Source organism: Oreochromis aureus, linkage group 13, assembly GCF_013358895.1.
Source record: "Oreochromis aureus strain Israel breed Guangdong linkage group 13, ZZ_aureus, whole genome shotgun sequence".
Classification (NCBI taxonomy): Eukaryota; Metazoa; Chordata; class Actinopteri; order Cichliformes; family Cichlidae; genus Oreochromis; species Oreochromis aureus.
This window is the reverse complement of record NC_052954.1, coordinates 19,949,294-19,977,277: the sequence shown is the minus strand read 5'-3', so window position 1 is coordinate 19,977,277 and position 27,984 is coordinate 19,949,294. Positions and strand designations below refer to the sequence as shown.

The following is a 27,984-nucleotide window of genomic DNA, read 5'->3' as shown; positions in this document are numbered from 1 at the left end:
TGTATACAAGAGGAACATCTCGCACGCCTTTCGCATTCCGACCTCTGCCGTGTTGCTGTGTACCACTTGGTTTCTCTTTCGTGAGAACGACTCCTCGGCTGGACGAAGAAACGCCTGTTCTATTGTGGGCACGATGCGCAGCACAAACTTGGCACGAAAAAAAAATCCCATGATGGCTTTTTCACAGCGAGATGACAACCGAAAAGCCATGCGAAAAGCAATCAGGCAACAGGAAAAGGCAGACCGTAAAGCAGCCATGAACACTGTAAAACATCACAGGCGCGGTACTGCAAAACATCACAGGCGCGGTAGTTCGCAGAACACAGAGGTTGTGTTGATCACTGTGATAGTCGCCGTGCTCGTGTGCGCCTTGCTTGCACGCGCAATGTTTTTGTAGGACAATGATCGTTGCCACTAAGATCGGACTATTCGTAATGCGACCGAGGACCCTCGAGGCTGTCAGCTACGGTTCCTACCACACCGCGAAGCGCGGAGCAGCAGACTCATCCCCACAGGCCACAGATGTCACTCGCTGACTTCGATGAAGACCGTGACCATCGGGAAAGACAGCCGTTTGAGACCCGCGTTGATTTGTGTGATGTTTATTTTATTGGATTTTGTACGTACGAAAACTGTAACCGTACCAATGACATGATATGTACAATAAAGACATACAAACAAGGCTTTTTGTTCACAAAGACTTTTTTATTTCTTAGTCACAGACAAATTGAACAGGTGTCATACAGAGCATGACAGAGAACACAAACGATGCAAACATTACGCCTTTTCTAAGAACCTTTCAGGGTCACGAGTCAAAACCCCAAAACTGTGCATGTTGAACGCCGCTAAAATCAACAGTATGCTGTCCTTTGCCACCTTTGGCAGTACACTAGATCTCAACAGCTGTTTGATCTCAGAGAATCTGCCCCTTTCGTCTTTCTGCATATTGTACACATTGTAATATTCCTCAGGCAATAACAATCCCTCCGACTGAATGAAATCCAAAGGACCGTTCACATCTGTGATGTGATGCAAGATGCTACGGTCTCGCACCGCATTTTTGAATTCCTCCAGATTCGGTCCCAGGGCCTCGCGAGCTTTGGAGCTCAACTTGAACACAGGCAGTTCTCTTTCTGTGGAGATGACATCCAAGACAAAAGAAAAAAAACTTAACCACACGTTTACAATGTGCGCTATTACACCAAATGCATGAAGGTAAAGGCCGTGCGACTTACTTGTTTTGCCCTGTGGTCCGCGAGTACACAAGTCTCTGTGCAGATAGTTTTCATTGCTCTCGAGCGCTTGCAATAACACTTGGGCTCTGTTGTTGTCCGCCATACTGTATTGCACTAGAGCGCGCAATTTGTAAAACCCGTTCCGCATGTCCACAATTTCATCTGGCACATCGTAGATCTCGGACATGTAATCGTCCATGATCCGCTCTGCACCATAGACAGCTCTCTCCTCAATGTCATATTGCCAGGCTTTTAGTTGTTCTACAGCCATATTGGTCTTGCAGGCGCTGTATTACGGTCAGGTATGAACACACTCGATGAAGCGCCTTCTTTGTTTTACAGCCGGACGTTCCCGACCGAGGTATAAATGTTTCCCGACCGAGGTATTATTGTTTCCCGACCGACGTATATTTGTTTCCCGACCGAGGTATAAATGTTTCCCGACCGACGTATATTTGTTTCCCGACCGAGGTATATTTGTTTCCCGACCGAGGTATTATTGTTTCCCGACCGACGTATATTTGTTTCCCGACCGAGGTATATTTGTTTCCCGACCGAGGTATTATTGTTTCCCGACCGACGTATATTTGTTTCCCGACCGAGGTATATTTGTTTCCCGACCGAGGTGCGCATCGCGCTGCCAAACTGCACTTGTGTCTCTGTGCTGGTAGTTGCGTACAACCCATTATCTGTGATAGTAGTTGTCTCTAAGTATTCTCAGAAAACCACACTACATATCATATACATTTGTGGAAATGAACAAAATGTAGACACTTCAATATGCAGTCAAATGTATTTTTATTACAATGATGACATTTTACAAACACACAACATCACTAGTTTACACCGTCGACATGCACTTTCTCAAACATTTTCTCGGGCTCGCAGTTGAAGATCCCGAACGAGTGTAAGTTGTACATAGCGAACACCAGTGCCACACTCTGCTTGACTTGATCCGAGATCTCGGGAGAGTCAAATATTATCCTTTTGAGGGCACGGACCCTGCCTTCTGTGGTTCGGTTCATGTGAAATATCCTGTAATATTCCTCTGTGAGAATCAACATTTCTTCATGTACCGTAGCTATGGGCACATCAACGGTTTTGATGTCTCGCAGGAAATTGTAATTTCGAATGGAGCGCATGACCATATAATACTGCGCTCCGGACCCCAGGATCTTTCTGGCGAATGCGGTCATTCTGAAAGTGGCGTCCCCTCGTACTGTTGGGATGTAAAAAAAAGAACACTTTGTTAAAGTCGATACAATGTCATATCAAATACAGAGGTGATGTAGCACTACAGGCTATGAAGTGTTACCTTCTTGTCCTTTCGCTGCACCGCCCACTAGGTCCCAGAAGTCCGACTCGTTGTATTTTTCAAGCAAGGTTAGCAACAGGTTGGCTCTCTTCCTGTCTTTTGCGCTGTACTCCGCCAAACGCCATAGCTTAACGACGTTGTTCTCCATATACTTTATATCGGCTGGTGTCTCCGGGAATTTGTCCGCGAAGGCCTCGAGGATTTCATCAGCAAACCAATAAAATAGGTTGCCTATGTCGTACTTCCATTGTATTACCCTGTCCGTTGCCGTTTCCATGATACTATCGGCGTTAGTGATATCGATAGACCCGAGCCTTGCTTTTCTTCCAGTGTCAAACACACACGGCGATTCATGAGCCCTGTTTCATTGCCATCAGACACATAGGCTTCGCCCCGACCGAGGTATAATTGTTTCCCGACCGAGGTATTACAGTTTCCCGACCGACGTATTATTCTTGTCCCGACCGAGGTATAATTGTTTCCCGACCGACGTATTATTCTTGTCCCGACCGAGGTATAATTGTTTCCCGACCGAGGTATTACAGTTTCCCGACCGACGTATTACAGTTCCCGACCGAGGTATAATGTTACTCCGACCGACGTATAATTGTTTCCCGGCCGAGGTATAATGTTACCCCGACCGAGGTATTACTTTACCCGAGCAATGTACACACAAAAAACATTTCTGTCTCACGTTTGTGAGCTGTAAAAAAAACCCTCAGATTACCGTTGACACTTCCACAATGGGCCAACTGTCACATCAGCAGACCCTAGCCTCCCTCCATTACCCAAGCTATTACCCTACCCAATGAGCGGCAACGTTGTAATTTATCATTTGGTTTTGACAAGAATACTTATTACATTGTTCCGAGTACACGCTGGTCCCTTGCAACCATGGAAAAGACGATAGTTAAAGGGATCTTTTCACTTGTCGCGTTGCTGTTGATAAGCGGACACGGTACGCTTTGTGAGACCGTAAACGATGGTGGGTATGAGCAGGCCAAACACACATCAGTGCAAATGGAAACACACACACGCGTCTTTTACTGAAATAATAACACGCATGTAATCCCTCGTAGGCTATGTGAAGCGCGCGGACGTGAGAGTGATTCTGGTAGGTAAAACGGGTTCTGGTAAGAGCGCTTCTGGTAACACTATACTCGGAGACGACACCGCTTTCGAAGAGGGCATGTCACCCCAATCCGTCACCAACGGGTGTGTGAAGAAAGAGACGGAAATAAACGGAGCTCGGACCGTGGTGGTCGACACTCCGGGGTTGTTCGATACAACCAAAACTCAAGACGAGGTGAAACTGAAAATCGAAGAATGCGTCGAGCGGTCGCTACCCGGACCTCACGGATTCCTTTTAGTGCTCAGCCTGAAGTCCAGATTCACACAAGAGGAACGAAACACCGTGAAATGGATTCTAGATAATTTCGGAGAAGACGCTTCTACGTATATCATGGTCCTGTTCACCCACGGTGATCTGCTGCAGGGTAAAACGGTGAAAGATTACATACGGGAAAGCAAAGCCCTACAAAAGCTGATAAATCAGTGCGGCGGCAGGTACCACACGCTGAACAATACTATGAGACACAACAGAACGCAAGTGTACGGTCTGCTCGGTAAAATACAGGACATGGTCGAATTCAACGGAGGCAAGCACTATAGCAACGACATGTATCGCAATGCGCAGAAGAAACTGGAGCTAGAGAGGGAGACGAAGAGGCGAGCGGAAGAGCATATGAGAAAAGAACATGAGGATATGATAAAAGCAAGGGAATGGTGCCGATTTTTCGGTCTTACTTCACTCGGATTGTTTGGAACCGGAGCGTACTTGTCGTCCTATGTTTTGATGGGGATAGGGGGAGCGCTCGGGTACTCACAGTTCAATTGTACGTGGGTGATGTTCACTTAACGACTTACACAAGGTCAATCTCCTGGTTTTTTTTTCAAATTTCATTTCTCTCGACAGAACATCATGAGTACGACTGCCATTGTTTCCTACCGCAGAAGTCGGTAATCTTTGTTTGTAATAAAAATATAACGCCCACACATTGATGTGTCAGTGCTTTCATTGGACTGTATACGACAATTGGTGTACAATGCGTGTACCAACTCGATGTTCCCTTCCTGTTCCCGACCGGCGTATAACATGTCCCCGACCGGCGTACGTGTTGTTAAACAGCCTACACTAGATTGATATCATATGAGTGAGAGTGCATCTGTTTACATTCGTCTTTTTGTCTCGGGGTTGCTTTAGATTGTGTCAGATCAAAAAAACAAGACGCGCAAACTACCGCGTCAGACATGACTGTCACTATATGGAAGCTGATATGTTTCGTCTTACTACCAAGCTGCTTGATGACACACCCGACGCCTAATCATATCATAGGCCACATCGACACAAACAAGCCCGCAACCGTTATGTGGAAATTCGAGGGAGAGTCATTTGGCATATCGTGCCCGAGCAACTGGACTTTGACACGGAACACTTACAAGGAAGTTGGGAGCAAGTGCGGAATCGATTGGGGGAGGAGGGAGTCCGATACTTTCTGCCACGTGAGATACCTTTACCCGTGGAACACGGGGGTTTACTGGTGTGAAAGCGACCAGGGTGTCATCTCTAACGTCGTAAACCTCACCGTGACCAAACCGTCTGCGTCCGCCCGATGTTTTCGTACTGCCAGATCCATGCAACAACAAGCAAACACGACCGCCTTTGTGCAGAAGTTCCGCAAAGAGAGATTTTTCATGTCGTGCCCTGATGACGGCGAGTGGGTCGTGATGCGGAACACTTCGAACCGGGGCAGATCTCACTGTAACGTGCCCGGCGCAAAGCCTCCCGCCTGTATCATCGGCTATCCGTCCCCGTGTCACCAGGGCATTTACTGGTGTGAAAACAAAGAGGGTGCGGTCGCTAACCTCCTCAGCTTCACAATGACAGAAGGATCTTTGCTCTTGCAACCCTCCGCCGTCCCTATCGTAGAGGGGGACGATGTGTTTTTGACCTGCAGAACGCTGCTACATGCTGCCGTCAACCCAAAGGCTCTTGTCCGTTTCTACAAAGACGACGTGCTGATCGGGGAACGCTCAGGACGGAGAATGTCCATTCACCATTTTTCCCGCGCGCACGCAGGCTTGTACAAATGTACAATCGAGACATTGTCGTCCTCGGCTGTGCGGCTGGAGGCGAAGGAGAGGAAAACCATCGCGATGAGGCCTGCGGACAACGCCACGGAGACGCCTTTAGAACCGAGCGCGTCAAAAAGACTCAGGAGCGGTTCGCTTACCGCTACGTTGAACGGGGTTCCCGTGAAGGTGAATCATTTGATTGCAAAAACGGGAGACAATCTGATTTTGAGCTGCAACGACACCACGAACGCCTCGAACGCGATGACCGTGTGGGCCATCCGAGATTGGCCTGCCAGGCCCGCTCGACAGTGCGGTTACGGCTCTTGGGGCATTCGCATGGGACACATTTGCAACATAGCCTGTCTTTATCCGTTCGATGGAGGGTTGTACTTTTGCCAGTCGGACGAGGGAGAGTCCGAGGCCCCTCTCGGACTCAACGTTACCATCGCTCCCTCGCACGTATACTCTCCATCGGTCGTATTCTCGCGTCCCGATGTCCACTTGGTTATGTCGAACCGCGGGACTTGGCAGGTGCACGAAGGTGAGCATATCGCTTTGTATTGTGTAGCGAAAAATTGCTCGGATGACTTGATTATTTGGACGGAGACACGGCGGGGCATATCTCAGTGCGGCACGGACCGAGGGATGTTGTCAGACTTGGCGTGCCACATAACAGTTGATCGGGAGAACATAGGGAATTATTGGTGTGCTTCGAAGGACGGACGCCGCCGCAGCAGAACCATGGCTCTGACCGTAGTGGGTGTCGTAGCAGTGACTATGAGGGTGTCAACCGTTCCCCTGACAAAAGGCGATGACGCTGCGCTAACGTGCACGTTGGACTCGTCCGACATACTGCCCGACACGGCGACCGTGTTCTATAAAGACAACGAGATCCTATCCGAGCAGGCGAGAGGCTACATGGTGATCAGGAACTTTACCAACGCGCTGCACAGGGGTTATTACAAATGTGAGATTCCGGGGCACGGTGAATCTCAGTACAACTTGCTAGAGGTAGTAGAGCCTGAGGTTGAGATCTGTAGACTCTACGATCATTCTCGTGCCCCGGCTGTTACTGAAAACCCAACTACTGTAACATCTACTGGTATTACAACTTTGGATATGTGGGGCACAGTGGCAGTTTGTGTAGCTGTTATACCAGTAGTGATAGCTTTGTGTGTGTGTGTGACAGCAATGATGCGATGGAAAAAACCAAGGACTTGGGCGTTGGTACAGGAGGATGAAGCGGCGGAGGAGATGGCGGAGGAGGCGGAGGACGCTGTGTAACCTGTGTCAATGCTATAAACATTTGTGTCTATGCTATATAACATTTGTGTATATCCATCTCTATGTGAATAAAAGTTTTTTTGTACACACAGTTGCTTGTGCGGTTCCCTCTGTGTCAAATACAAGCTGTTGCAAGGAAATTGCTGTTTGAGATATTTCTCCTAGAAACACATCGTATGTACACACAGTCGTTTGTGTCGTCCCCTCTGTGTCAAATACAAGCTGTTGCAAGGAAATTGCTGTTTGATACCTTTACGATATTTCTCTTAGGAACAAATCTTATCTGGTGTTATGACAGTCAGTTATTTTCCCTTGGCCCTGTTGTACATCTACTACATCAGAGTGTTTGACATCGTCGCTGATTATATTCACAACAAACACGCATAAGAGGATATTTTTCACCATGGGTTTTTATTTGGTATACCTCAACAATACAGATTGAATGATTACATGAAATTTCACAGTTTAAAGTTCTAACGAAAATAAAACAAATGAGTAACATAGAGCCCAAACGGCAGAGTAAATCAAGAGATATATACGATTACCATATAGCTCAAACGGCTGAGCAAATCAAGAGATATATACGATTACCATATAGCCCAAACGGCTGCGCAATTCATCAAACAAATGACATACAGCCCAGACGGCTGGGCAATTCATCAAACAGAGTAACATATGGCCCAGACGGCTGGGTAATCAAGAGAGATATATATACGCTTAACATAGAGCCTAGACGGCTTGCGTGATTCATCAAACGACTGAGTAACATACAGCCCAGACGGCTGCGTAATTCATCAAACAAATGAGTAACATATAGCCCAGACGGCTGCTTAAACTAAGTAACAAATAACTAACGGCTAATAACATCCAGTAGACATAGCCCGTAATGGGTGCACGGATGTGTTTAATCACAATACTGTACATAGCAGCAAAGAACAGTACAAGGGTTGTACCGAAACAACAAAATCAAGCGATATAAGGATAGGCCTCGCGGCATACAAAGTCGAAGCCGCAATGGTTAAAAAAAAACAAAACTTGATTAAATGAAACTGGCTACACATAGCTAACATAATTGAGGTACTATAATATAAGATACGACGTTTAAAAAGGTACTGCAATAACATACAGCATTTAAAATGAGGTGAATGTTGGAAGTATGGTGCGCGGCACGCCGTCTTCGTCTTGGCTTTGGGTGTGCACGAGAAGACCGATTTCAGGGCCCGAAGCAGAGTTGTTCTCCACACAATCTTTTGCGTTGTACACTCTCTGGGCGCACTGGGAGAGTTTGTCCACGGGCAGCTCGATCCAGGCGTTGTCGGCGGGATTTGTCACGGGAGCCTCGTAGTTCACGCTCAGGAGTCCTTTGGTCCCCAGCACGTTCCCCGCGACTGCAATACGGTTGGCGTATCGCTCTGTGGATGCGAGGAAAAACCCCGTGATGTTCCCCAGCAGTTGCTTGTCCGCCTCGGCCACGCCTCTCATGATTCCACACGAGAGGCCGAGCGTCAAGACGGGGCACAGTCTAGGCTCCATTGCGGTTGATTCCCCGTTTTCGTTGGAGCGATACGTGTACGTGGTGCCGCCAATCGTCACTTCGTACCCGGACAGGTCTTGCGCTCTGTAGCTGACTGTTGCGCGCTTGCCGTTGGGGATTGTTGTCGGTGCCCCTTGAGGTGGTGCCGCTTGAGGTGGTGGTGCCACTTGAGGCGCAGGGGTAGCGTCGCTGTAAAGCATGTCTACCACCAACTTGCCGTTTTGGGCCCAGGCGTACCAAGACACTTCAACGCTGCTGCTTTGGGGCTGGTTGGAGGACAACTTGTCGTTGAGAGCAAAATCCGTGTCAAAGGATAGCTCTGTAGACTGTCCTCCTACATGCAATTGACCGTGCTGCCAGTCAGACTGCAGCAGGATGTTCCCAGAGTACACTCCGGTGTACTGAATGGTTTTAGCTAGCCCCAGTCCACCCAGGCTAATGAGCGTGGGCTCGGCTGCAAACGGAGTGGCTACCACGGCTCTGGGCTCGGGTGCTGGTCTGAGGGGGACGTTCATGTTTTTAGGCTCTAGTATCAGGGTTACGACGTGCCACTGTTCCTGGTTTGCGCCCTGAGGCAGTTCCCCGTTGCAAGTAGTGGTCAGGGTGTCTCTGTTGAACACGCAAGGGAACACGCCTTGCCAATCCGCCTCGTTGTACTTGGCGCAGTCCTCGGTTGTCATGTACACAAAGCTGTTGTCGAAGGCGTAGTCTCCGACCGCCTTTGCCTCCATGTTCCATCTGCATGTTTTACGGCGAGGGCTTTTCTTCTGCCCGGATAACCTCTTGGGGACATAAAAAATGCCCCTGCGAAGCCTAGGCGCGTCGATTGTCACTTTCCGTATGCTAGGGTGGCTCTGCAGTGTTTCAATCAAAGCATCATGTAGAGGCCCGCGAACCACCGTTTGCTCACAGCTTGCAAAGTATACACAGCTCAGGACCACGGCGTAGAACGCAAAGTTCACCATCTTTCCCTGCTTGTGGCAGAGTCCACTGACAAGAAGGCTCTTGTGCAGCAGTATAAATACATAAACTCGAGACCGCGGAGTTGACACCCCCTCAACCCGCTCACATTCTCCGACCGAAGTTTCCCGACCGGCGTATTATTTTTTCCCGACCGAGGTATTATTGTTCCCAACCGAGGTATTATCGTTTCCCGACCGAGGTATTATTGTTTCCCGACCGAGGTATTATTGTTTCCCGACGGAGGTATGATCATGGTCCAACGTTTGCGTAGTGCACGCTATTAATGCCAAGTCTGACAAATTATCTACTTTGCCAGTACAATTCCTACTTTGGACAAGTGATTGAGAACACAAACAGTTGATTCCCCCCTTTATTGTTTTATATACATATATATATGCAAGATATACAAAACACGACAATGTACACAATCACATCATGTCAAGCAGCACATTCGAGACGAGCATACAATACTCATACCCTTTAATCATAACATTTTCGCTCTCCTGTAACCTTTAACACGCACGGGCGGCGGCGCTTGTCCGCCTCCACCGCCTCCCCCGCCGCAAAACAACGCGTACACCACCGCGGCCGATAGCCCGGTGCACCACGCCATCAACACGGCCACGCAAGTCCATAGTGCAAAATCACTGACAAAACCAGAAAACCATCCGCCTAACGTAACCCGACTGGCTGATATCTCTTCGTAGCGTTGGTCGAAAGCCTCCAATGAATCGCTTATGTTTTGCAGTTTGTCCTTGACGCTCATGAGCTTTACGCTTGTGTTTATCGCCTTGACGATTTCCAATTCGGGTACCCCGGGAAGCTTATCTTTCAACAGATCTTCAAATGTAACTGGTCCATCTGATATGTGAGGTCGGGAAAATGGCTTGAGCGGCGGTGAATCTATCGACACCACTGCAGTGCTTTGCATCCATACGAATTTGTTTTTCTCGTAACATACGCCCCTGTGACACCGAGCGCATACGGTTTTACACTCGGCTGGATTGTCAAGACACGCGAGGTACTTTGAGTGCGGTTTAGGCTCATAGCAGTACTTTCCGTGGCATTCGGAGGGTTCGTAATATTTGCCACCGATGAGCCACACCTTGTAATCCGGCCAACATGGCATGCCGTCGGTGCTCATTTTCGGCATCGGTATTATGCCTCTGACTACGGTTTTCTCCACATTGCGCGGGAGAGAATGAACTATGAAGAGTTTTCTGTCTTTGTACAGAGCCGTGGAAACGGTAGGAAATTCCGCTAGCCCGGGATGTTCTCGTATCACGGACATCCCGCTGGGGCAGCTGCCGGACCGTTTGGAAGCTATCTGTCTGAGACAGTTTTCCACCCCTCTCGCGATGAACCTGACCTGCATGGCCGCTTGCATCATCTGGTGCGTGACGCTCTGCATCTGAGCGTACCACATTTGGTAGCTGGTCGTCACGGAGAATTTGGTGTTGATGTCGCGCATCAACATCTCCGTGTTTCTATTCAGCGAGTCTTTGATGACGGCGAAGTTCTTGTTCACGAAGTCGGCGTTGCGTTTCATCTGCTGTTCATGCTCGTCCATGCGTCCGTTCACTAGCGCTATGTTATGATCGAGCCTGTTGTTGACCTCGACCAGCTGACCTGTGACTTGCATGTAATTCTCTTTCATGGCATCCATCTGTTCCTCTAGTTTGTCGACTCTGTTGGACGTGTGCCACGCCACGGCCAAGCCGCTCACTCCGGAGACAAGCCCCAGGAACCGTTTTTTCCTACCCGGGCCTTTCTGCTGATTCTTCTCGTCCATCCACGCAAACTCTGTGTTCTCGGGCAGTTTGTACATCATCGCCTTCGTTTCCTGCGCAGCCAGCTCTTCCAGTCCCTCTTTGACGAATTCGCTGGCCCTACGTGCGTCGTTCACAATTTCGTGTGCGGAATTGCACAGTTTGCCGTAATCCTTTCTACACGTACTGTCTCCTCCGCATATCGCCATTAAACACGGCTGCATTGCGCTGACATCGTAGTTGATACACTGCACGTTTAGGTTCATGTAGTCTATACCGTAGCTGAAATTAGACACAAAGAAGAACGCCTGCGCGGGTTTCACTATCACCCCGTGAGCGGCTTCTACTTTTGGTATGTCCAAGACGTATCCGTCGTCGACGGAGACTACGTTCATGCTGTGTGTAGGCTCTCCGCTGTTGTGCGTGTTGCACACTTTGTTTACCGGAGGGTTGTACTGCACCAGTTTGTCGTTGTTTAGTATGCCGAGCATAAAGTGCGACTTGTCCGAGGTGGGGACAAGCGTGTGTACGTTGATCGCAAAGTCCGGAGGCGTTTCAGACCTCTCGGCCTCTCGGGTCGGCTCGCCGGGCGTGCACGACGCCAGCTTGTGTATGTTTGCTATGTATATTTTATCGTAGGCCGTTCGGAGCATCTCTATGTAAGGTTCCTTGAACACACCCAGGGCCCCGTTTGTCGCTATCAGCCCGGGACATTCCACCTTGTTGCTGAGTCCGACTTGGTATTGCGGATCGAGGACGTTTTTCGAACCCGAAGCGGGGTCTTTGTAGACGACGCCAACAACTGGCTTGACCACATCATCGGCCGTGATCAGCTCTACGGACCGTCTAGACCTCGGGGGAGCGTAGACCCGCGGGTCCGCTCCGCTCAGGCCCGCAGCGGCTTGCTGTTTCCGCCAATCTCTAAGCCTGTGGACCGCGGAGGTGATGCTCGGTATAGCGGGCGTGTTAGCTCGCACCTTCCTTTTGAAATCCGAGTCCACGGGAGATATCACAAACTGGTTGATGCCAAACGCGGACGCTATCAATTCGGGGAACTGCTTTAGGGTTTCCAGAGACGTCGTGGTGTACGTGACGTTCACCAACGCGTTTCTGCCCCATATTGTTGTCGTAGAGCCAGAGCAGCATTTGGTGTTGATGTCTTCTTCGCATTTTAGCATGGTGTTACTTTCCGAGTCGGCCAGCGTGAGGTCACCTGTGATTTTCGCTACATTCATCACGTTGGCCTCGGACGGCGTGATCGTGACCCCTCCCGTCAGCGATAAAGTCGTTATCAGTTTGTTAGCCTTCACGCCCGCGCGTAATACGGTCAGCAGATACGACATGACCCCCTTGGTCGAACCCTTTTTCGCCCACATGTTTTGACAGTCTTTGGGTTCGTTCATGTCCACGGTCGCCCGGGGTGTGACAAAGGATTCGAACATTGAGAGTCTAGCAAAGTCGACAGTCTTGACGCGATCGACGGTTCTCGGAAGCCGGAGGAACATCTTGATGCGTTTCTGCCCCGTCACAGCGCGCGCAAGGTTGTTTGCTAGCGTGTTTAGGTCCGCGGCAGCGGTGTCTCGAGCACAGGCTCCGGTCCCCCATTCGCTGGCGTCGAACATGATCGCGCTCGAATACGTGGCGATTATCGTTTTATGTAACGTTTTCGCCATGGTTTGTATCGCCGAGGCATACCCCTCGTCCGTGGCCGCTATGGGAAGTAAACACTCGTCCAGAGGCATGGTGAGGATCACGTGCCCGAGTTCGCTCAAAGCGTGAAACCTTTCTATGTCCGCGGAGACAAACAGGCGCCCCGAGTTGTATGTCACGTTTTCCACCGACACCACGGTGGCGTCGCAAGACAGGGGGCCTATGAAGCTCACTATTTCTTCGGTGGTCGGTCGAGACAACGGCTCTCTGCGCTGGAGATCGGCCGAGTTGGAGATTTCACACATGACAATGGGCGCGGAAGCGTCTTTGTCGGCGTTGGTGAGCCCCACGGAACCCGCGTCCTCGGAGTCCCCTATGCAGAAGGTGGTTTTCCTGTAACGAAAGCAGTTGTTGCCCAGCTGAGTGTAGCACAAGCCTATGGTCTCGCTGTCTCCCAGGCCCGCGTACGTCAAAACGCAGTCGTACGGTGAATTTCGTATTGTCAACACGTCGTCCGTGTTGGGCCACGTCACGTTCTCTGCGGGCGCGTACAGGGTCCTTCGCAGGAATTTGTACGCTGCGCACTGCGGACCGGGTTCGCATTGAGCCTCGGGGTTGTCGCCGAAAAAGTAGTCTCTGTTTTTCTCACTCGCGTGAAGCATGATGGAGACTTTGTTGATAGGGATCGAAGACACTACTCGATCCGAGCACGAGAATTTACCGGGTATTTCCACGCAGGATTTGGGGTCTAGCCTGTACACGTACGCGCCTAGCATGATGCCTCGTTCTTCGTGGCGGGTGACATCGTCGTACAGGTCGTTGCCGGATTTCCAGGTGGCATAGATGTCTCCGGGACAGTAGTGTGTGCACATCCCGCTTTCGTGGTCCTCGATGTCCACGGTCAAGGCAAAGCTGCCTTTGCTGCGGCCTGCGCACCAACCGCTCTCTTGGACGCATTTCGACACCGCTACCCAAACGTACGGCGCGTAACCGTAGGGTTTGTCGGTGCGGCTACGTTTGTTGGATATAGGGCTGCATGTAACAAAGGACAGCACGGTGCTCAGGACAAACGCGTGAACGATCATGCCGTCGCGACTCAGAAGCGATGGACGTGTACTATGGTGTCGCTGTTGTTGTGTGCGTGTCTAAGGGAGGTTATTATAATAGTATCACCTGCACACGCCGTTACAAAAGAGGATGCCCGCCTCCCTTGTCGGCCTCTTCCACGGCTTTGTGTTTCAACAGCGACCGACACGCGGCCGTGAGCCCGATGAACTGTTTCACGGCGTCGTTGTGGATTTTAGCCAAATCTTGGTCGGGCAACAGTATCTTCTTACCCAAATGCGTAGTGACTTGGTTCATGATGTGAGAAGACGTGCGGTTGGCCAAGGTGTACGAACGAGCTATCATGTCTATCGACATGTTCTGCAACACGCCGATCATGTTTTCCTCCGATGTCACCGTGTGACCGAGGTGAACGTTGACCTCTTCTACCGTAAACTTGTGTCCGCTCGACACCAAAAACGGTCTGACCTCGTGAGGCTTGAGCACCTTGATCGCGTCCGCGGTGTTTCGGTCCAATTTGCACAACCGGCACTGTTTAGGCGGACACAGTTCCATGGCGGCGATGCCCGCTTGTTGGTCTGCGTTTAGTTTCATATACAGCATGGGATATTGTTTTTGCACAAACATATCCGAGTCTTCGTTTTGTCGAGGGACCACGGCGCTCGGTTGCTCCGATGGGTCCGGGAACAAGCTGAACACGGGATCCGAGGCCATCGCGGCCGAATACCCCGGGTCTCTAGACGCGGGCGCTACACGAGAATCCGTGTCTCCGGGAGAACCGGTCCGGGCACACGAGTTCGATGTACTAATGGAGGCCCGGGTGCCTGAAGGATGCTCTGTCGAATCCGTTCTCGTGGTCCTCGTGAGCGTAGCACTCGCGCGGTAGGAAGATGACGTCCACCGTTCTGTCTTCCTCGACGAAGACGCGGTTGCACAACCGCTCGGCCGATCGTCCATCGCAGCTCGGACACTCAGGCGTGGCTGGACACATACAGTGCGATAGGCTCACTGTATCGGGAGGATTGCTCTCGATGTGTTGCGATCGCTTTCGGAAAGGCAGCGTGTGCTTGCACCGAGAGCCCGGTGACGATAACGTTATCACCGTGCTGTATAGCGAACATTGTAAATGGTGCAAAACGGGTCGTGTTTCAGGACAACAGGATAACATCGGCTGCGATCTTTACACCGGGAAGTATTTACAAGCGGTGTTTCGGGTCAAGGTCTCGGAAGCCGCGAGATTAACGGAGCTCATTACAGAATTGACGTGCACCCAGGGAACGCACGCAGATCGCCGCGACGTTCCTGTGACGGGAACCCCGCCGTATTGCACGGTCGCCAACGTGAAACACATATCGAGCGCGGCTCTCGCTGTATTGCAGGCCTTCGACGAAGACTTTGTGTGGGGAGACAACTTGACGTTCAACACGAAAGCTCAGTAGATCGGGCCCCCCGCGATGGCCGCTCCGTTCGCAGAGATACAAGGTGAACCGGGGATAGGTCCTCTGTTTGGAACCAAAGACGGCTCTGTGTACATAAAAGTTAGAAGAGATGACAGCGTGCGAGCTGTGGTCGACCTATCGACCATGACCCTGGTAGACTACGCTACGCCTGAACAATACCCACCCGAGCCGCTACAATGCGACCGATCTCTGTTTGTGCCGATTTTCTGCACCGAGTGCTATGGCACTCGAGACGTTCATTACAAGAGTGCGCTGGAGAACATATCGTCGTCCGATGGAGCGTTTATGGTGGGTGTGTGCAGCGTGTACGGAGTAGCGGCAGACGAGATCTACCCGGATTCCAGACAGGAATACATCGTGCCGAACGACCTGGCTTTCTCCGGAGCATGTCATCCGATGCCGGGCAAAGCGTTGTTCATGCACAAAGCGGAGAACGACATCGGGCTTGTCAAATGTTATTGGCACGTGCACAGTCGCTCGAGTGACAAAACTTGCCTTTACTGTTGCGTGGCGAGGGCTGATACGGAGTACGCGGCAGGCGTCGTGAAACCAGAAACGAGCATGGGGTTCAGCTTGGGCACGGTCGGGGACAACGCCAAAGGGCCCGTGACGGAAGAATGCAGCTTAGTGTCTTGGCCCATGAGACCGGGTTGTTTTTGCGTGCTGGTATCTTCGAAAGACCTGGCTGCGACAATGTCGCGGATGGGCTTCTCTACTGTGAAAAACCACACGTTGGACGCGGGCGCGAACCCCCTCGCCTCAGAGAGCGATTGCTCAACACCAACTATTCCTCTGCCTTCTGCAGAGCGAACGGCCGAGCCGGGAGACACCCAGTGTTTGAGCAAGATGCTGTCCGACCAGCTGGCCGAAATTCGCGTGCTGAAAGATATGTTAGAGGCCGTGAAAGTTCAAAATAACCTATTTACTCGTTTGCTGAAAGGTCCGGACAAAGACGCGTTATTCACTCTGCGAGGAGCCAAAGACTTCAGCAAGCGCACGGGCGTCGAAACCAAACTGTGCGCGGGTGATACTACTACTACTACTACAGACAAAGCTTTAGAAGACGACAAAGACGCATCGGAGACCTGCGACGCTGGCAACATGTCTATCACTCAAGCACAGATGGACGAGTTGCTGAAGCTCCTCCAAAACCACCACCAGCAACAGCAGCCGCACCAGCATGCCGCTCAGCACACTAACCTGTACGCGGCGCACACTCACAACCAACCCAGCCCGTTCTACCTGCCCTATCCGTACCTGCAGCCGCAGAACCCCGCTTCTTTCTACCGAAGAGACGGACTCCTCGGATTCCCCGGGTTATCCGAGGCTACCACCGGAGCGCAGCTTCCCTCGGTCGAGAAACAGGCGAATCGACCCGAGGCTCTGACCGCGGAACAAAGAAGGGAAATCGCCATGGCGTACAACAAAGAAGAAGCTGAAAAGCAGGCTGTTGCGCAAAAACAACAGGAACTAATGTTGGAGTCCATCAAAGCTAGCATAAGGGACGCCTTGAAAGAACAAAGCCCGAAACCTGGGCCCTCGGAGCCTCAGAGTGAACAATACGAGCTGCTTCGGATGCTAGCTAAGGACACGCCGTACAAGCGCACCAGCGCTCGGACTGCCGACTCGGCTGAAGTCGGCACCAACGACATCGCCGCGCTTATGCGTGAGCTGCGCGAAATAAGGGAGATGACAAAGGGTCTCTCTTCCGCGCGCACAGGGGCCGAAAACTCTAACTCGGCTGATCCGGGCCAGGATCCGGGGGCCGGGACTGTGGATATGGAAACCGAACCTAACCCCGCGGACTCTGCGGCCTCGACCGAGGCCCGGTCTCCGACGACCTCTAAACAGAACGCGGGATACGTCAGTGCCACCCAAGCCGAAGCTGCCAGATCGAAAAATGACTCTGTTTCAGATTTCATATCGGCCGTTGTGTCAAAGAATTGAACTTGATGTGTTTTTTTGCTTCTGTTTTTTGTTGTGTTTTTTCACTGATGCTCATTTTTATGATATGTGTAAGAGAATAAACCGAATGAAATGACACGCAGTGTGATATGTCTTTATTTCTTTTTTTTGTATGCATGACAGCTCGGTGTTCAAAACATCACACGGATCCGTACCGTTTACACATTAGACCAAAGGTATCCTCGTATCACTTGTGATTAACACAATCTTAAGGGACATCGTCGCAAGCACGCAACAGGAACCATGGCCGCTACCTCGCTATGCTCTATAATGAAAGCGTCTCGCGTTCAAGCCGACCGATCTAACGGCAACGTCAGACCGAATTCTCAACGAGACGACGACAACGACGTGATATGCTCGAGCGTAGGCCTGCGGGGCGATTGTAACAACTTAGCTTTGGGAATGATACACTTCAGACACGTCGAGTCTCAACTGCTGAACGGCGTGCCGTCGACCCCTAAAGTCGGAGACGTGTGTGTGCGATTCCTGCCCGTTACGCCTAGCCACGGTCGCCACTGCGGGATTGTCGACCTGTACAACACGAATGTCGCGGAACCCAGCAGCGTGATCGCGAAGAAGGTACTCTTGGGTTACGTTGGGACGGAAGAGCTGTACATCCCTTCGATGCCAATACACCTGCTGGTATCGGAATGGAACAAATCTTTGGATCGTTTCCACGGAATGATTAGATGCGACGACAGTTCCCGGACGGCGGCGTCTCTCGACGCACAGAGAGACGCCGTGATGCGTAACGTTTTGAGCATGGCGTACAAGAACGTTCCGGTGGCGAGCGAACACCTCTGGTTTGCGATACACTGCATTGTAGCTAAGCCGCATTTGGTGAAAGACGTGCTGCAGCTGGTGGGCTCTATAGGCTCCGTTCTAGGCGACATGTGTCACACGGGCGAAGTGAACGCCACGACCGTGCCGAGGCCCAAGGACTGCGCGTCTGCTATAAAACTGTATCTGGTGGCCAAGCCGTGTTCTTCCAGAGCCAGTGTTCTTCTGAAGGACTGCGCGGGTGTGACCCTCTCCCTCGTTTGGGCTGTAGACGAAGACGAGCTCCTTTGTGACTACCTTAGAAACAGCGGGAAATGCTACTACGTGCACATCGGCACCGAACACGCTAACACGTTCAGGTGCAACGGATCTTGCGTTTGGCGTTTCTCCGATCACGCCACCTTTCAGAGGATGATCGCGGTGGCGGACACCGCGGTGTCTCTGTACGAACACTCTGGGTTATCGGGCAACACGGCCGATTCCGCTAGGCTCTTAGCGACCGCATGTTAATGCGAACGTGATATAATATTAACTCAAGTCCGACGGGAGGTCCGCGTGTCAAAACAAAGGACCATGCTTCCAAGAGCACATTTACCTGACCAAGACTTGGTCCTATCTGTAATATTGAATAAAGACTTGACAACGTCTACCGTTCACCCGTTATTCCTGCCTCCGGTGGTATGTTGGCTAAATAGCGCCTGCAAACAGTCTCGTCGCTGGAAACTGAAAGTGTACACGTTTTTACGGCTGCTTTCCACGGCCATCGTTCTTGTCACAATAGCGGCACACGCTCTACATTTGTACAATTGGGATTCGCTCAACTCGACAGCTGTGACGTGGTCGCTCTCGGTGTGCTCGGCGTTGCTATGGGGCATGCACATCGGCGCAACCAGCTCCTTGAAAAAAGCCGAGCGCGACAAGAGCACGTGTCGCGTTTATCCCGATTACGGCGTCTCTAAGCCGGCGTCGCTCGCGCTGTGCTTGCAATTGATGTTGGCTTACGTGTGCACGTGGTTGTACTCACAGAACTGTAGGGGACGAACCGATATGTACAACAACGCCATGTGGTCCCATTTGTACGAGTGGACGCTCTTTGTGTTTGTGTGGATTAACACAGTCGGGTTTCTCAGGCTCTTTCGGCGGATATAACGCGGCGATGGACAGACAGCTGCAATGAGATTCTTACTTCGAACGAGGCTGTGCGTGATTGTGTTGTGTTCTGCGCACGCAATATGGACACTGTGCACGGCGACGGCGCTCAACGACTGGTACTACGGATATAGAGTGATTTTGCTTCTGGCCGAACTTCAAGCGCTGTGGTCTTATTGTGCTGTGGAACTACAGCTATTAAGCGAGACAATAAAGCAATTACAATACGCTGCCGTCGCCACTACGGGCAAAGCGGACGTTTTGTCTCTCTGCAGAGAGCAGCGCGCTTGGCAAGAGCTTGCAGAGCAACGGTCTGCTCACGCTTTTCGTGGCCAGAGAAACACGGTGCTCATACATCACGACGAGCACAATCGAGTACCCGTGGGGTGGACTGTGCTTTCGCTGATACTGCTGCTGTACAACACAATCCATCTCACATTCGGCTCATCTTCGGACGTGTACGCGCTGCTGTTCGGCGTGCCCGCGATCGCTGCGTACGTGATGATCATCAGATTGGTTCAGGTGCTGTTTCTTCAATGAATACGAACAAACCCTCGTTTGCGCGCTGGAGAAACAGCTCCCCGCTATTGGACTTCATAACATTAACTCTACGAGCCCTAGTTTTGACAAACAGCGTCCTGTGGGTCGTCAAGTGTTATTTGCGCTTGGGTTCCAAAGGCTGGCCGCTGTCAACATGATCCGTGCCATGCGAGAACGCAGCTGGTTCAAAGACGCAGCCGGGTCGGATCAAGACCAAGAACGGGGACCGGCCCTCGGACTGAGGCGCAGCAGCGCGATGACAGACGTCGGCAGAGCTGCTACGCCCTGGTACCTGAAATTATTATGCGAGGAAGGGGACGTGGACCCGGAATCCCAAGGCGCAAAGCTTAAACCGGTTAAACAGACCGATTCCTCGGGGTTGCGAGCGGCTCGTGTGGAAAGAGACATCTCATCGTCCTCTCATCAGCATCTCGACCACACGGGATCGGACTCGGTGTCCCAGCGAGAGAAACCCGTTGCGATCGCAAAGATCAGAACTCACGACGAGGGCGACAGTCCTCAATCTCGACCGCAAACATTGGACCACGTGTTTGAGAAGAAAATCAAATCCAACAGAAAGAGCCTCGCGCATCTCCGCGCCTATCAGCCTTACTGTGCCGACCCAAGCCTGCTCAAAAAACACAAACATGGCACGCCGACGCATTAGCACACTCTCAGGACTTCTGCTGGCATATGTATTTTTTTATGTGTGTGGTTTTGTTTTGTATTCCGAGACACAAGGTGTAAATGTTGTATTACAAAACTGTCACTATGTACCTGGAGAAAAACGAGGTGTGAATGCTGTATTACAAAAACAATATCAACAATAAAACACGCCGTACCCCAGTGATTTTCCACATGTCGTCTGTCTTTATTTTTCTCAATTATGAACAACAAAACACGCCGTACCCGGTGTTTTTCCACATGTTGTCTGTCTTTATTTTCTCAATTATGAACAACAACAATCTTTTGTACATTTCACATGTATTCGCACAGATTTTCAAAACAAAAATAAACAAACAGGGTACATCATGTTGCATACACATCGGGTCACAGTCATGCTAGCCATCGGTGCGTGTTGAGCTGAGCGCAGAATCTCTCGCCTGTAAGAATGTCGCTGGTAGTGTACCCCTTACACGCTCGAACGACTTGGCCGCTGGCAAACCCCTGGACGCTTTCGGCTACGGTGAGGGCATGGCACATGACATTTTTCAAATATCGTTTCACGTTGTCGTCGTTGACTACAACTTGAATGTTCATGGGGTCATAATCGCCGTTTGCAGCATCCGCGGCCGCGTTACGCGACAATAGCGACACGTTATGATATCCGCCTCCGTTCGCCACGAGCGTTAGCATCGAAAGCGTGCTATTCGGCGTGTATGGAGACAAAAGCTGGAACACGTCAAACGAGTCGTCGTCCTTTATAGCGTTCAACAACTCTTCGATGCAGTCCCCACCGGTTTCGGTGTTCACCCGCCTGGTGGCAAGCAAACCTCCCCATATGGACTTGTTGACGCGCAGGTCATACCCCGGGTCCAGCGGCGCTTCTAGCTGAGCGGTCACATCTCGGCTGTTGGGTAGCTGCACGGTAAACCTGTCGCCTTGTTTTAACGCTTCGTGTCCCGTGTTGATGAGTTCCACTTCGTACATGTGAGGTGCGTTCAGAAAGGGTCTGTTTGCCATCGAGCTGTTAGCCGAACACACGGCCACGTCCTTTAGGGTGCGAATGTACTCCGCGGTCAATCCGTGCAGAGTGGGCACGTACAGGTCTCCGTCTCGAACAAAGTGGAACAACCCGCCGGGTAGGTCGTTCTTAGCGGAATCGTATTTGTAACTGCCGAACGGGACATCCCGAGTACCGGGTTTCTTCTCGCTGAGACCTTGTGTGTAGATCCGTATGGGGCGGTGCATGCGCGTAGACGACATGGCTAGCGGTAGACGTTCGTTGACACTTCAGTTCCCGAATAGAGCCCTTTTAGCCGCGGCTGGATTGTGGCTGCACGGTCGTCTCGTGACGTTTGGGCGAGTCAATACGATTGCTACCGCAGTAAGTACTTCGAGTGCGCTCGTACTCGCGGAACACTCTGGAAAGCTGAGCAATCTCACTGTGACAGCATTCATGTCGCCATCGGACAAGGGCCCAAACGAACGGGAAAACCAAGGGCACCAACGGAGAACTATGTAGGTCTCTAGATCGTCGTGCGGTAGTCTCTTAGGCGGAGGCTCGTCGGTGGCCGAGGGCGCGCGCTCTCCTGCCCTATTACCGCGAGCTCGGTCTTCGGGCCGCTCTGCCTCCGCAGAACATGTCAAGAGTATAAGTTCTTCCAACGTCAACGTGTTCCATTCTCTGCTCATTGTGGACTCGTGGCGCAGAACACACAATGACCCAGGTAAAGGTCTCACTGCGAGTAGCTCATTTCCACTCGCTTACGATACAGCACAAGTTTCTCATCGTAGAATGCCACGCGTCCGACCCTGTTCGCGAAGTTGCAATTTGTCATCTGCAAGTTTTCTCTGTTCACCACTCTGGTCAACACGACGTACACAGAGGGTTTAATAGGCGAGCTGACGAAATGTTTTGGGGGGTGGTACAACACCTGTCCGCGAACGGTACAGCCTTGACAGTCGTATGTGTTCATGGCCAACAGACACGCCAAAGGGTGGGTAGTCACCGTCCAGTGGTGACAGTTCCACGTCGAGGGGGCCACTCTGTATATCACACCGCTCTGCGCACCCTTGACGTGAAACTCGTTGAATCCTTGGTTTGCTTTGAACGTGATGTCGACTATCACGCCCTCGGTGTCGTTGACCTTCCCCTCGTTGGTGCGCGAGAGAGACTCCTTGCCCCCGCTCACCGCTGCGAGTTTTCTCCCGCTGGCGATCTGTATCCCGTTTGTATCCATGTGCCATATCAGCCTCACTCTACAGCCGATCCACAGTCGATCTACGGTGAGATAGTCCCTCTCTGCGGGTCGAACCCCTGGTCGGTAAGGCGGCAGCGAGAACAATTTTGGCAACGCCTGAGCGGCCTGCTTGAGAACGTCGTACCACGCGTTGGGGCCTCCGCGCGAGAAACCCTTGCGCGCGACACTGAGAAAGCGCTCTCCGGTGCGTACGTCTTTCGTGTAATGCGCGATGTACGCCGCCGTGTAGTCCCTTTGCTGTTTGTCCTGATGGAATATACGCAGCATGTCCGGGTGATACGCGGGGTTCAGCGCGTCGCGCTCGCTGACCCTAGTTTGGCTGACAAATATGCGCCTGGATTGCTCTGTTACGGTGTTGAACTGCAGATACGTCACGGCCTCGGCGTACTCGGGGTCTTCAAACTGTCTTCTGTTGACAAACAGGGGTGTGCGATGGGACAGCGACGACTCGAAGCTCGAGTCTTCCCATATTCTAGGCGATGGGCCCACGGGTTGTAATTGCGAAACACTGCCTGAAAAGATAATCAGGGGTCCCTTCCCCGGACCGTAAAACAACTCTATGCAACGCATCATTCGCTGGAACAATCCCGTGGTCATCAAGCCGTATTCGTCGACCACGATGACGTTCACGCCGACAAACGGGGGAGCCTCCTCCATGAGAGCCCGCGTGCAGGACTTAGTCGACACCCTTAACCTTTGAAACAGCTTACTGCACGTAGCACACGATTCGGGGCTGATGGTGGTACACAAATGTCGTCTGCTCAGGCTCTCGTGTTCGGTGGATAGCTTGGACTCGTATAGCTTTTTAAACTTTGCCAATGTCACAAAGTGCGCCTCCCGGTACATGTCGACAAACCGATCCAGCGGTAGCTTGTCGTCCAACAGGTCCTTGCGAAACCCCATGAGCTTGTGCAACGTACACACGTCTTTCAGGGAAGAGAGCTCGGCTAGGGTGCCCGCGGCCTTGTTTGTCAAAGCGCTCACGGCCACGCTCACGTTCATTTCAGTCAACTTTGCGACTAGCAGCGAGATCGCATACGATTTGCCGCATCCAGCGTCTCCGCTCAGCAACGCCATCTCCATTGTGCGCCCCCGCCGCATATGCAACCGTATCATGGACCTGACCCATTCGTCCTGACAGTATCTAGATAGCGCTAGCATGGCAAGTTGCCTGTTGTCGGTGACAGTGTGCTTTGTCGATTGTTCGTGTTTTCTTTTTCTAACTTCTCTGGCCTTCGTGTCACCCGCGGGCCGAGGCAAAGGCATGATGCTAGGTTTGCAGACTAGGAGGACCACGGTAAGTCGAACACCAGCCGTTTGTCTACGCGGGCAGAGCTTTGTTGCTGAGACTTATATGCTATGGCTTGCTGGCTACTGTGTGTAGGGACCCGCCCTGCTTGACCTCGATCGCTCGCGCGATTCCTGCGAGTAAGGAAATCTGCGAGCGAGTCGCGCACTCCGAAAGGGTCCTCTGTGCGTTGTTTGGCAGCGTCCGAGGAAGGGCTGCTCGCGTGATGCGGGATGTCGATGCCTTCGATGACGGAGCGCAAGGCCCTGCTGCGGACAACTTGCGAAGACGGTTGCGCTTCGGGCTCGAGGCGCAGTCCTGCCGTGAGAGACATGTGCACCACGCCTTGCTCCTTTCGCACTTTATACGCCCGTTCCCGCACGCGTTCGAAACGCTCGAACGCTTTGGACACCGTGTCGCGAAACAGAACCACGTACGCGGTGTACATGGACTTGCCGGTGCTGAGGGCCATGGTCGTGATTCCGCCTTTGCCCGTGTTGCTCAAGACGGTCTGGAGTCCGGCTAACACTTCGATGAGGGGAGCGTGCGCTCCGTACTCGAACAACAGCCACGCGAATTCTTCAGTGTCTATCCTATCCGCGGACACGTAACCGTTGCCGTGTGTGCGGACTCCGGAGCGAAAACCAAAGTGTTTCGCGTACCACTGAGGGTCCGTGTGCGAGAGCATAATGTTTATGTTTTCCAGCAGCACCGTAAACCCCGTGGACATTCTAGTGCCCATTCGTATCTCGTAAAGTTTGTGCAACACTCCCGCGGGAGTCACGGTCTCTCCCGGTTTAAACATGTGATCTTCGGGGAGCGTAACCGCTAGATAGTGGATGCCCACCCAGTCCAAGTGAAGCGAGGCATCGTCGCGGCTCTCGTTGTCGCGTTCTGGGTTAGCAGGCGGCACGGTTTGCCTCGCTGACAATTGCATTCTGAGAGCCTCTCGTTCTTCGCACGCATCGTGTAGCGCTTGCTTAGTTGCTTCTAGTTCTCTCTTACAGGTTTCAAGGTCGGCCGTCAACTCTTCGGCTAGGTGCGCTTCGTTTGACCTTTTCCGCACCGTCTCACGTCCACGTTCGTCGCGTTCGCGTTCTCGCTTGCGTTCGGACTCCAATGTTTTCCTAAGCTCTAACAACTCGCGTTTCAAGCTGCTTATCACCCGCGCCTCGTCACGTTTGTCGACAGGTTCCTTGTGACCGCTCGGCGTGCACAGCGTTCGAGCGCGCGTTGAGGGCATTCTTGTTGGTATTCGGTGCTGGTTGCGCAGAACTGCAATACGCTTCGCTGTGCATACACTCCAACTCCCCTAAGTGGACTCTGATGTAATTGCAATTCAGTGATAATAATATCCCTTGGTCTCCGGTGTTATAAAAGTTATGAGGACAAAGACAACAAAAGTACCCACTTCACCAAAGTTCAGAAAGTTAACGTTTAATAAAGTCTTTAATGTCAAACGGTACACTTGGGAAAATGGAAATGTCACAGTTAAGACGGTGCTCATGTCAAATTAAAGACTAGACAGACTGTTACTTGATCTCACTTGATCTCACACATACAAACTAATGTCATTAAAACAAGGCCCGTTCAATGACACAAAAAGCCACCGTGAAAATGTTGGTCCAATTATATTCTTGACCCGCGCAACCTTGCTGGCGATGTATGCATAGCGTAGCTCATTCCAAGTGATCCTCGGCGTTATTGAGTAATTGTCTTCTTTTCCACTTGTCTCTCTTGGTAAGAATCTCCCCGGTGTACTCAACTGTATCTTTTTGACCCTAGCGGCGCAAAGGGCCCGTTCGATGAATAATTTACTCCAGTTGAAAGTCCGTGTCAGGCTGTGGGCATCGCAACTATTTCTCTTTCGTCGTAACGGATAAGGGGCTCTACCCCGGGGTCTGTGTAACAGGACATGAATGCTAACAAGGCATTCATGTGATGATAATGTGTCACTTTCAAGTTAATCGGTCTTTTTACCAAGGTCCTCTTCTCGCTTATCGTAGTCCCATTATCGGTTTGCAAGAGTGACACTCCTGCGTATCTCTCAAAAGCTTGCCTTTCGTGAACCGTGAAGCCCCTGCCTTTCAAATACACGCCGTCGTACCAAGCCATCAGCTCGTGTATACAGTGTACACTCACACGGGTCGCTGAAAGCACTCAGTTTGTGACACATCTGCATCACGTTCATTTAGTGTCCATTAATAATAAAAGTACACAGCATCCGAAACGCACACCGGTACTTTGGGACATTGAGGATGATTACTTAACTGATATGTGTTTTCGCATACAAATACGCCACTCCGAGTTCTTTATTTGGCTGCTCAACAAATTACAATGATTTGTGTATGCACATACGGCCAATTACCCAGATGGGTTGGGAGAGAGCATTGGCGCGTGAGACGCCGCGTGTAATGCAATGAATTCTCAAGTGGTAAAACGAGGGGAGTGGAGAGAGTCTGGTTTGCGTGTAATTGTGTGTGCTGACACCTATAAAAAGCCTGCCTCTGGGCTGAGGAAGGATGCGCTTGACTCTTCGATGAGATTGCTTGTCCCCCGAATCTCCTGTTGATAATGTGCGACGCGGACTCTGGTAGATTTTCCGAATCTTCCGCTTGCACCAGCGGCTCCGACTCGAGTGTGTTCAGTATGGAAACTCAAGTCACGTACGTACGTGACCTAGATGTAGAACCGAACCTCAGTCCCTACACTTCGCCTCTTCGCACGCCTGAAAAGATACAAAATCTTAGTTGCGGTAAGCGGCGACGTGTGCATGCCCTATACAACTTATACGGATACGCTGGTATCTTGCAACCGCATCAGTCTTGTTGTGTTTTCTTTTCTCACAGTATTTTGTCCCACGTGCCAAACACACGTCAAGGCAGAGGAACGGTATAAAGTTGGCTCTCTGACACTGCTGACCGTTGGCGTTCTGGCACTGACTGGGTAAAAAAAAAACAACTAAGAAGGCTCACGACTAACTCGATGTCGCGTTTTGTTTTTCGATTGCTAACACCTTTGTGTTTTGTTTTTCACCAGGTGCTGTTTTCTGGGCTGTTGTATGTATCCTATCATGAAAAAGATGTGCTTCGACGTGTTGTATTGCTGTCCGATCTGTGGCTCCTGTTTCTTGATTGTGAAAAAATAATAAAGAGAAGATAGACATTCTCCTGTCTGGTATAAGCTTAAGGAACAATGACTGTAAACCGCACAATAAAATCACGATTCCAGTACTCTAGATCGGGTGAAGTCATGGGTTTTTTATTCATATGTACATACACATTACATCAAATACACAAACGTGCAAAACAACCGGTCGACGACTTTGAGAACTTCACAGTATATACACGCAAAAACACATACATTTTCCGTACTCCAAATCGCTTGTATCCGTTCGGGGTCTGGCAATACACCGCGGCCGCTCGTGTCACATATCGCCAACAACGCGGATACGAGCGTGCTTCATAACAGCCTACATCATGTAACCGGTTGTTGAATTGTAAAAGTTATTGGATGATCTGGGGATGTAATCTCTCGACATGGCCACGTTGCTTACGACGTCCGTGACATCAAAGCCCCCGGAGCCCCCGGGCTCGGTGTGCTCTTTCTCGTGCTTGCCTCGCAGTACGGTAGCTGTCAGTATCATGGTGACCACATACATGACATATATGATGATGTTGAAGACTGCGATAGCGCATTCCACGTTGTACAATCTGTGATCCGCGCTGGTCAGAGGCTGATAGAGCAGTTCCATACACGCGGCAATCACGGCCATGAACAACTCTATGTTCATCATCGATAAGCACGCGTACACAGTCTTGGTGCTCCGTGTCACGACGTTATTTTGATTAGTATCCGAGGCGTCCATTTTCCGCTTGCTTTTCGCGGCGAAATAACTGAGAACTATGCTCACAACCATAGCAAGGCA

The 27,984-nt window shown here is 51.2% G+C and overlaps 1 protein-coding gene across 1 annotated transcript; it reads left to right on the top strand.

The window, feature by feature from the left end:
* The first annotated feature begins 3,444 nt into the window (after positions 1 to 3,444).
* Positions 3,445 to 4,468, top strand: LOC116310272 (GTPase IMAP family member 7-like). Its single transcript, XM_031727034.1, has 2 exons — positions 3,445 to 3,508; positions 3,630 to 4,468. The coding sequence occupies exons 1-2, from the start codon at positions 3,445 to 3,447 to the stop codon at positions 4,466 to 4,468; spliced, it is 903 nt and encodes a 300-aa protein (XP_031582894.1).
* The last annotated feature ends 23,516 nt before the right edge of the window (positions 4,469 to 27,984 follow it).